At 41.2% G+C, this 11,503-nt stretch overlaps 1 protein-coding gene across 1 annotated transcript in view; it reads right to left on the reverse strand.

Moving 5' to 3' along the window:
- The window catches only part of Aass (aminoadipate-semialdehyde synthase), a 53,035-nt gene that overhangs the window by 40,668 nt on the left and 864 nt on the right, over positions 1–11,503 (reverse strand). Inside the window, exons 2-3 of the mRNA XM_021190715.2 lie at positions 3,040–3,264; positions 1,596–1,772 (exon numbers count right to left, since the gene is read on the reverse strand). Of these exons, the coding sequence (XP_021046374.1) occupies positions 1,596–1,772; positions 3,040–3,249 (387 nt within the window). The 5' untranslated portion in view covers positions 3,250–3,264. The remainder of the gene's footprint in view (positions 1–1,595; positions 1,773–3,039; positions 3,265–11,503) is intronic.

An 11,503-nucleotide genomic window follows, 5' to 3' on the forward strand; every position in this document is an offset into this window, starting at 1 on the left:
CTGTCTTCAGACACACCAGAAACCAGAAGATTATATCAGATCCCATGACAGATGGTTGTGAGCCACCATGTGGTTGCTGGGAATTGAACTCAGGACCTCTGGAAGAGCAGTCAGTGCTCTTAACCGCTGAGCCATCTCTCTAGCCCCCTATTACCTTTTTCTTGCATAGCTGCTCCTTAGTCATTTTAAATACCTTATTTCCCTTAAAAATTGTAACAATACAGCCCAAAACTTCCTCTCTTTCCCTCTCTCTTTGACATTTTATCTCCTCTTTCTTTCCCTTCTCTTTCTGTCTTTACATTTCTTTTCTTCAACTTTGGCCAAACACAAATTCTTTCTCTTTCTTCAAGGAACTTCCCTCTCTCAGGAAAGCCCCATTAAGGTAGTCTTAAAAGCCATAGTGCAATTACACGATATTTTTAGCAGTCATTTATCTCTTTGAAGATAGTGGGAGTCAAGGGTCTTAACTTACAGACTGATTGTTTAACATAGGCAAGGCCTTGGGTTGCAGCCCCAGTACTGGGGAAAAGGTATACAACTTAAAACCAAGTTTACATATGTAAAGACATTTCATGTATCTCCAACTCTGAATGACTTGTTAGAGTGCTGCCCCAAAGCCATCCCACTGAGTCTATTTTTATTAATTTTCTAATGAGGACCAAAAGTGCATATAACAGAAAGTCTCTGAAGTTCCCCTTAAAGACTATTTGCTTCTGGTGAGATGTTTTTGCAGCATGGTTCTCATTAATTGCTTTGAATCTGCTCTTCAGAAACAAATTAACCACTACCCAGGATGAGTGGTTTTGAAATTAATAGGAATATATCCTGTTGTTCCATATGTAATTCATTTCCTTCGTTGCTTATACGGTTAGTAAACGCAATCCTCTATTCTATTCTCAGAATATCATATAACATCATATAATATCATATAATATAATATCAAAGATTCTGATATCCTCACTCCTGGCCTTGAGCCTGAGCTGTGGTCCATATCTTCACTCACTCTCCATACTCATCCAATGGCCTGGCTGCAGACACCTCCTGGCCTCTGCCAGTCACAAGAAGCTGTTCTCAGCTACCATGTCCGACAGACTCCCATTTCTGACAACTGTCAAAATGTAGATATCTGACAAGCTAAGATGCTCAACTCCCAACATCCCCACCCATGCCTGTTCTCATGTGAGCACTTTCTAAGACTGTCTATGAGGGTCCTTTTCAGTTGTTCTGATGCCATAGGACTTTGTACCCTCAGTTAAGTTACTGCACCTCTATGAGACCTGTCTGAAAAAACGTGGTATTAAATTGCATGATATCTGAGGCTATTTCCAGCTCTGTAATTCTACATGGTGGTATCTCTGTACCTGACTTTATAAATTAGTAACTGTTTTTTTTTTTTTGGGGGGGGGGGACACATTTATCCTTCTACTTCAGAGTATATAAAAGAAAGAGACGCATTGTTTCTCTAAACTCCAAATCCTGCACGGCAGAAGATACCTCTCCATCAGGCACCAGCCATGGGCCATGTCTCCTACTGATTGACAGGACCTACTGCTTAATGCCATTACTTACTACTCATGAACACTGATCACAGTCACCTGTTTCAGGACCTCATCCAACAAGTTCATATTAGCTTCCTGAGCTTTTATTGTGTGGGAAAAGAAGGCATATGTCTTCTTGGACATCAGTTTTTCCTCTGGAGGCCTTTTTACTCCCAATATCAGACAGGCTTCTGTGATGTCCTCCTGAAGAATGCCACCGGCCCTGACATACTCCTGCGGACACAATTTGGAGCAAAGGTTACTCCCCTAGACTTCAGTACTCATGCTCTCTCCAAGCAAAAGTACAAACAGCCTTGGGAAGGATGGAGTTTGATAAATGAGAACGAAGAACACTATAGCTACTTTTAACATTTATGCTTCCTCGAAAAAGATTAAATCTACCTGGCGTGGCATGTATAGAAAAGAGATTTAGAAATTCTGCAATTCACTCACAGGAAAGAGCAGATTAAATTTTGATCACAAATGGTGGCAGGAGGAACATATTTTCAAGGTCAATATTGGCTCCCTAACAAGTTCCAGGCTAATGTGAACTAAAGGAGAACCCTTCTAAGAACAAGACAAAAACTGTGGAAGTTTATTCTATATGAATAGTATGCTGAAATATCTCATGTCACGTGGTGATTTGTTCCCTTTTGTATTAAGAGATTACACATATATCCAACACTGATTTCTTTCATTGTTTTTGGTTCAGTTAACATCTATCATTGTTCTAACAGGAAGATTTGTGCTAGGAATAACACAGTGAAAGACAGGCAAGGTGCCCTTGAAGGAGTTTATAAGATGCCAGGAACATTCAAAAGAACATTACAGTCAGAAGAATCTGAAGAACATTCTAGGCTAGTGGTTATTAAGACAATTCCTTGGTGGGGTAATTAAACATAGACAGTCAAGTTCATCAAAAAGGTTGGGTGGGTTGTGAGAGGTGGAAATACAGACTACATCAGCATCAGTAAGAGGTCAGAAGGCAGGGCCACACATCAGCAAGAAGAGGTCAGAAGGCAGGGCCACACATCAGCAAGAAGAGGTCAGAAGGCAGGGCCACACATCAGCAAGAAGAGGTCAAAGGGCAGGGGCACACATCAGCAAAAATAGGTCAAAGGGCAGGGGCACACATCAGCAAGGTGAGGTCAGAAGACAAGGCACACATCAGCAAGAAGAGGTCAGAAGGCAGGGACACACATACATAGACAAGAAAGGTCATGCAGATAGCACAATGTGGAAAATGCCATCTCAGCTAATATGAGATCTTCCAGATAATGAGTAACAATATTAGTTGACTGTTACCAACACATTAGTGAGTGTTAAGATGGACTCTTTGTATAAACCATCTCACCTAATTCTCATATAATTCCTGTGAGGTAGAACTAACCCAGTTTTATAAAAAAAAAAAATACTGTCTGGCTTACGAGCAGGTGGTGGCCACGCCTTAAATCCCAGCACTGTTATATTCATAGGTATTTTAAAAGTTGAAAGTAGTCACCTTGTCGTGAATGGCCCGTCTATTGGACGGCTGTATCAAGACCTTGTAGCCCAGTTTGGTGATGCCCTTGATGTGCTTGGGAGCCAGAGGTGCCCTGCGCTCCCAGGCGTTCACATCCTCCCTCCGGAGCGCCATCACTGGCTTGTGGTGGAGGCCTCTGGAGAGGCAGGCTCTCAGCCTGGCCAGTCTCGGCCTCTGTGCTCTCAGCATCTTCAAATCTGGTAGCTGTAAAGGGAAGGTTGAACAGTAGCACGGAAAAGGGTGGGGAGCTCACAGATCAGTTCTGGCCTCCTTAGAAATCTGTTGCAAAACAGAACCAACCCGGTTGATAGACAAGAACAGGGCAAATCTCTGACCGTAAATGTGTCTTTCACCAACCAAATAAAAGTAAGCTGGCCAAACATAAGTTCTTAAATGTTTTTAGCACGAAAGTTTAAGCACATTCGTCTACTACTATACAAAGACAAAGAGATAACGGATATCATTTTTTACAAATTGGTCTCTATTTTGATGGTATAAAGCTTGAAATTCCTATAATAGTATGCAAGCGTCTTCAAATGCTCATCCTGAAGTTTTTCCATATGCTTCCTAAATAGGAGTCACTCTGTGTACTCTGGCCCCTAGTGACCACAAATGAGACTTTTTTTTTTAACCCTCCACCTGGAGTTGTATCATCAGAAATAAAAGGGAAGACAATATAACCTTAATACCACATGATCAACAAAGCTTGGTGGAGCAAGCCTCTGATCCCAGTACTCAAGAGACTGAAGCAAAGGGGGCTCCATGAGTTCAAAGCCAATCAGGACTATATAATCAGACCCTGTCTCATAAAAGGAAAAACAAACAAACAACAACAACAATAATAATAATAATAATAATAATAATAATAATAATAAACCTCACGGTCATTTTTCCAGATCTTTACTGAACTGAATTTACTGAAAGTTGTTTCCTCAGCTACTGTAAGTTAATAAAACCAACCAGTCAATTACATGGAGGCCTTCCCCACAGCAGCATGTCATTAAAGAAGAGTGGCCTAAGCTGCCACCCCAGACTCTGGCTTCTCTCTTATAGATCCCTTAGGGTCCCTCTCCATATGCAGCCCTCAGCCCTTCGGATAGAAGCCCTGAGGGTCTCAACCAGTTCTCTCACTGCTGTTCAAGTATGCAAAATCACACTCATTTAGTCAGTCAGAACAAACATATTTATAAAATTAATATTCTGTGTCCTATATAAGTAAGTTTTATATAGATTACCCACTCCACACACACAAATATCTAGGTCTAAAAGCATTGAATTTATCTTTTTTGAATGTTTGTATACCACATAATGCTGATGATAGTTTTCTATAGCTTTCAGATGCAATTATTTTTCTATGTAGGGTTGGCAGCAAATTATGGAGATTATATCTCAAAACACACACACACACACACACCCTACAGGTGATTTTATACTTCTAGAAATTTCCTACTCACTACAGAGAGCACACAATAAAACTTTTATGAAACACATTTCTGTTACTTCAAAATTCAAGTTCTAAGGAACACCTATCTCACAGATGGAGAAAATGCCCAAACACTCACAAATACTTGCTATCTATAAGTAGAGCACTTCACAGCAAGCCAGAGGGGGAAAGCAAGAAGGAAGAAGTTCAGGAAGAAATAGCTACACACAGCAGAAACCACATGGCAAGGCAGACACCACAGGGCAAGGCAGACACCACACGGCAAGACACCAGTCCAGGCTTTGGCTGGGACTCTTGCTGGAGGCCAGGAATTTCAGAGGTGACTGTTTACAGAAGATGAAAACGGAGAGGAAGTAGCTGAACAATCTATGGGTGACCGACCCAACTGGATTGACCAGCCCCTTCCCTTCCCCATGCCTCACCAGAGTCTCTGCTCTAAGACCTTCTACAGCTCCTGGCCAGAGGAGCAGCTAGAAAGTACCCCATTGCCCTGGCCTGTTTTGACTACATAGAAACAGAGCCCTCTCCATCACGCTAAGCTCCCACCTGTAAGTTTATAGTGAGCTTCTGTCTAAAAGAAGTTATCTTCTAAATCAGATATGGTGGCAAATGCCTTTTATCCAAACACGCAAGAGGAAAAAGCAGGCAGATCTCTGTGAGTTCAAGGCTAGTCTGCTACAGCCAGGGCTTGTTACACATAGAAACCCTGTCTCAAAACAAAAACAACAACAAAAGCAATAACAAAATTCTTCTTCTGTAATATGCATTTCATTCTTTGATTTTAATGGCTCGGGCAATTTTAATGGCCAATAAGCTCATTAAAGCATAGAAAGGCACAGCTGAACATTTTACACACCATACAGGTGAAAAACGAGGTGCTTAATATAATATAATATAATATAGCAAGGTATTGCTAACTCTGCATGCATTTTTTGGTTTATTTATATAATTTTGTTTTTCAAAGGAACTAGGTTAAGTCCAATTGCATAATAGTTAATATCCCCAACTAAATCCTGAACATTTTTTTTCTTAAATGCCAAAGATAGTGTTTCCTTTGGACATGAACACCACACACACACACACACACACACACACACACACACACACTGCATTTCTTGAATTCGTGTTATGAACTTCCTTTCTTGGCCCTATATGAAGGCACGTGCGCGTGTTCCTGTTACTTAACACCCCTTCTTGCAAGCACCAGTCCAAGCTTGATTATTAACCGAAGCCCTCTTCCCAAGCTCACTGGCATCCTTCCTTCTCTGGAGTTGGTGGAGTGGCCTAAGAGACCACAGGAGATACACAGGCCACAGGCCGTGGTGCTCAACCTTCCTAAAGCTGCAACCCTTGAATACATTCTTCATGTTGTAGAGACTTTCTGTTGCTACGTCATAACTATAATTTTGCTACTGTTAGGAATCATAATGTAAATATCTGTGTTTTCAGATGTGCTTAGGTGACCCCTGTGAAAGAGTCATTTGACACCCCACCACCACCACCACCACACACACACAAATGGTTGTCTCACGGGTTAAGAACTGCCCGTCTAAAGACACTAGAAGACAAAATCAGAGACTGAATCTTAGGAAGCTACATTCAATGTTTGTAAGGAATTCTAAAATCATTCAATTCCTGTAATTTATATTTTAACAACAAACAAAACAATAGTTACCATTGACTGAGTCCTGTAAGGCCAGCAAAATGCTGCCCCCTTTTCTGATAATAGCTCATTTCCTTCCAGCAAAAATCTCAGGTAGATAGTGTCACTCACTTACTTCATCCCCACTCACGGATGAAAAACAGGACCCCAGAGACTGACTGGGTGGTTCACTTTTGGGATCAGAAATACTAGAACAAAGCTTAAAACCTCTAGTTTTACTTTGCTAAAGGCCAGACACTGGCCTGAGGAGACTTGACACACGGCTAATCTCACCAGCTCTGGCTTCAAAAAGAAATCTAGTGTCCACTGTCCACTTTAGTAAATTATCAATTCTCCCCTCCTGACCCCTATTCCTCTGTCAACTGAAAATCTTACCCGAGTTCCTGCCAAGGTAAATTCTAGACCTCTGGGTGTTTGGGAACAAAAAGAGCCAAGATTATAGGCGGTTATTACCGGTCACTTACAAGTTGGTGAACTTTGAAACTTGGTCTCAGCACAGAGCTTCCCAGTCACTTAAGGTCATCAAGAAATAGGAAAGTGGCTGAGGCTAGAGCTCAAAGAAAGAGCACGTGCCTAGCATGAAAACAGGTCCCATCCCCAGCACCATGAAACCAGAAGAAAAGAAGTAGATCATCATGGGTATTCCAGAGCGGCACTGACAGGAAGAAGTATCTACCTGCGGTGGCCTTGAGAAACTTTTGGATTTCCTGGCCCAGGATCTTGTGATCTTTGCGAAAATGTTAGGAAGTAAATGCCATGTTTATTTTCCGGCAAGGTGGCATGTTTTCGGCTTAGCCATTGACTCTAGTGAGATCAGCTGACTTTACTGAATGCTGGTAAGAGAAGTGAGGACAGGAGATGGGAAAGGTTTAAGTAGACTCGTGGAAAGGCCAACATTTCAAATACAAAAATGTAAGTTTAAAAGTGTTCTCTGTGCCTTTATGGGGAAAAAAAATAGCTCTACAGTATATTTCTACTCATATAGGATTCGTCTGGAACTTGAAATGCCTCTGAGAGTCACCAGAGTACCACCGTGAGTTGTTGCAAAGATGTGTTCTGACAGCAGGAGAACGCTCTGCTCCGTAGCAACAGAGCTCGCTCTGTAACAGCACCTCCAGCTGCTCTTTTTCAGGTTCTCACACTTGATGTGCAGCAGGTAATTTACTAAATGAGCCATCTCCCCAGGCCCTTCACGGAGCTCTGTGATTCTTCTAACAAACATCAAAATTTCCTTTCGGTTCCTCCAACCCTTTGTATAGCATCTACTCAAGCAAAACGTTTTGTAAACTTGGGAATCACTGGTGTGCATGCATAGAATATGAACACCTAAGCATTCCCTTAACTTTTGCCCACTTCCACTGCGACATGAATAAGGTTAGGAATGCGCATTCATTGTTGAAGAAATTAAGACCAAATGTTCCGACTCTGGTCTCCATACTCAGGCCTGTCTTTGGGACCATTTGTTTTAAATCTTTAAGACAGTCCCACACCCCATAATTCAGTGACTGAAACTACTAAATCACATGTAGATATTTGTCAATGCCAAGTTATTTGCAGCAATCAGATATACACCTACATTAAATATTAAGGGTTAACATAGACATCAGATGAAAAAATAAGTTAATATATAAGAAATGAAAATTATTTATATTTGTCTTTTTAGTTCATTCAAAAATGTAGATGTATTTTAAAATATACTTGGAGTTTTAAGATTTATTTTATTTAGTATATGTGTGTGTGGGCATACACGTGTGTGTGTGTGTGTGTGTGTGTGTGTGTGTGTGTGTGTGTGTTTCTGTGTCTGTGCTAGTAGAGCCTCTGGCAGAGGAGGATTTCCATACTCTTGGACTGCAGTTCCAGGTATTTATGGGAGCTAGGTACAAAACTCCGGTTCTTTGCAAAGCCAGCAAGTGCTTTTCATCTCTGGTCCATCTCCTTAGCTACATATATTAGTATTTTAAAACAAATACTAATTGATATATTTCCATATACCGTATCTCCCTAGTGCATGTAAGCTAACATAGTGGCTCCATAGCTATGCTTCTTAGCCCGTTCTCCAGACCATAGTGTTCCTGGGAATTTCAAAAGAGTTCCAGTGTTGACAAAGAATCTGACAATGGCTTAGTCCCAGCTTAGCCAAATCCCTCCCAACTCAAGGCTTATTGGAACGAAGCCTGGAATTGCTAAGGCACTGGCCCCAGATTTTCACTTCCCTTTTCGCCAGTACATTTTTCAAATGCTTCCATGTGGAACCTATTATAACCTTGCCACATGGTTAAAACCAAATTGCATTTTTTTAAAAGCACCTGGACTGCGATGGTCAGTCTTCTCTGTCATCTTGACTGGATTTAGAATCACCCAAGAGACACACCTCTGGCATGTCTGTGAGGCAGCTCCAGAGATATTTAACAGAGGAAGGAAGACCCTCCCTGAACAGGGGTGGTACCATCTCACAGTGTGGGATCCGGGACTGAATAAAAGGAAAGAAGGAAGCCAGAAGAACATCAGCATCCCTCTCTTGCTAAGGACCACATGTGATCGGCAACCTCATACTCTTGGTCTCATGCATTCCGATCATGAAAAATCGCATCCCCTTTTGTAATGTGAGCCAAGATAAATCTTTTCCCCCTCAAATTGCTTCTATTGGGTTGTTTGCTTGTTTGTTTGTTTGTTTGTTTGTTTTGCCACAGGAACAAAAGTAGTCCTATGGAGACTTTTAGGGATCTGGATTCCAAACTCTAGTTCTCTGCAAAAACTGGCAAGTGCTTTTCATCTCCCTAGCCACATATATCAGTATTTTAAAACAAAATACACACTGGCATATTTCCATATGCCATGTCGTCCTAGTGCATGCAAACTCAGAGGCCTCTTAGTGTTAATTTACCTGGTCTGAGAATATTCACATTGTTTCTCAGGCTCTCAGCTGCTGTCATGCAGTGATATAAAAATCCGACTCTCAAATCCTGGTTTGATGGCACACGCCTTTAATTCTAGTACATGGGATGGAGGCCGAGACAGGTGGATCTCTATTAGTTCAAGGCTAGCCTATCCTTAGTGAGTTCCAGAACAGTCAGAGCTACATAGTAAGACCCTGATTCAAAAAATAAAATAATAAAACAATCAGTCAAACGAACAAACCTGACTCTCCTAGCTAATGGACTCAGTGAAATGGAAATCAATGTTCTGATCTGCAGTGGAATACAAAATGTTTATCTGCTACATTAATGTCTCCTTGCTAAACTTTATAGTCTAGGTAGGAAATATGATTTATTCCTTTCTGTATTCCAAGTGAATGGCACATCAGAAAACCTCATCAACTTAAAAAGTAATAAATCTATTTCACAACTAGATAACCAATAGAAATACACTATCCATTTTGGTAAACTAGAAGAGATTGTACTATCTTTATGGTAAAAAAATCGCAAACGTTTGTGATGATGATATATATCTTAGTCAGGATTTGTATTTCTGCACAAAACATCATGACTAAGAAGCAAGTTGGGGAGGAAAGGGTTTATTTAGCTTACACTTCCACACTGCTGTTCATCACCAAAGGAAGTCTGGACTGGAACTCACACAGGGCAGGAACTTGGAGGCAGGAGCTGATGCATAGGCAATAGAGGGGCACTGCTTACTGGCTTGCTTTCCATGGCTTGCTCAGCTTGCTTTCTTGTAGAACCCAGGACTACCAGCCCAGGAATGATACCACCTACCATGGCCCTCCCCTCTTGATCACTAATTGAGAAAATGTCTTATAGCTGGATCTCATAGAGGCATTTCCTCAAGGGCGGCTCCTTTCTTTGTGATAACTCCAGCTTGCATCAAGTTGACACACAAAACCAGCCAGTACAATATATTTATCTGGATTCAAACAGTACATGATACATGCATGCATCCAAACAAACACATGGTACACACACACACACACACACACACACACATTATATATATGTATATATATATTTCTATGATTTTGTGAGCCAGTTAAATTTTTAAAAATTATTTATGTAAAAGAACTGATGACAAAATTTAAATAGACATCATAAAACCCTAGGCAGTAAAGGATGCATGGTAGATACATAAATAAGAACCAGATTGTCAATTCATCCTGTATACACAGAGAAGGGGGGAGGAAGAGGAAGGAGGAAAGAGAGAATAAATAAATCTTTAAACATAATATCTGTTAAAAGAAAAGGAAAAGTCCCGTTAGCCTTATTATCCTGATTCCATTAAGCTCAGGAGAGAGTGGGCAGTGTGAGCTACACGTGCGCTGGGAGTTTTAGAACGTAAATCAGCCCGTAAAATCCAGCCAAAGTACACTAAACAGGAAAGGGAAGCACTAAAACTCTCACCTGAGTCTGCAGCAGTGGATCATTAACCACACTAACCAGAAGCCAAAGTTTCCAACAGGAGACAGATTCAAGGAGTTTGGCCCCCGACCTGGTCCTAGCACCTGACTTTACTCTTTTTGTGCATCGTCTACACAATCCGACTAACTCTCCAGGCTGTTGGAGCCTTCATCCCACTAGTGAGCTGAGCCAGTCACATGCTATAGACAATAAATGTGAAGAACAGAAAACATTTCCCATCCTGCTGCTTCCGTTAATGGAAGCATTGCCACACCCCTAGTAGAAGACACTGCCTGTCCTTGCTCTTTGCCACCCTGTGGTAAATTATGCTTCTCTGGGAGAAAGAATCAAAAAAATCACAAAAGCCTGTTCAGAATGCCACTCTTGGGACACAGTGAACATGTAAAATTCATTACCATTTTAACTCTTTATTTCAACAAGTTTAAGAGGTGTCTTCACATTTTAGAATCCCTGAAGTAAGAATGCATCTTAAATTGAAGACACCTTACATTCAAGGAATACAGGAATTGTGATAAGATGTGTGGTTTTTCTAGAAGATTGGGGAAATACCTTCCATAAATAATAAACTCCGTTGTCTTCCTAAGTCACTTTCCAGAGTGACAACCAGATTGCACAGCCAGCAAGTTTTGAGCCCTAGGTCCACTCACCTTCATGGGAGGGAGGAATGAATAGCAAAATACACGAATTCGTGACCACACACACACACACACACACACACACACACACACAAACACACGCGGAGCCATCTGTGTTTTGAATAAAGAACTGGAAGGACTTCATAAATCACCGGTCATTCTGTGTGTTGTACAGAGCCTCACCACAGTTGCACCTTGCCCACATCTCACAATTCATAACCCATAATATCCAAGAAATGACAGTCTCTACAGATTTAGGAACGATTTCATTTATTCATTCTCTCTCTCTCTCTCTCTCTCTCTCTCTCTCTCTCTCTCTCTCTCTCTCTCT

Source organism: Mus pahari, chromosome 2 (assembly GCF_900095145.1).
Source record: "Mus pahari chromosome 2, PAHARI_EIJ_v1.1, whole genome shotgun sequence".
In the NCBI taxonomy this organism is placed as follows: Eukaryota; Metazoa; Chordata; class Mammalia; order Rodentia; family Muridae; genus Mus; species Mus pahari.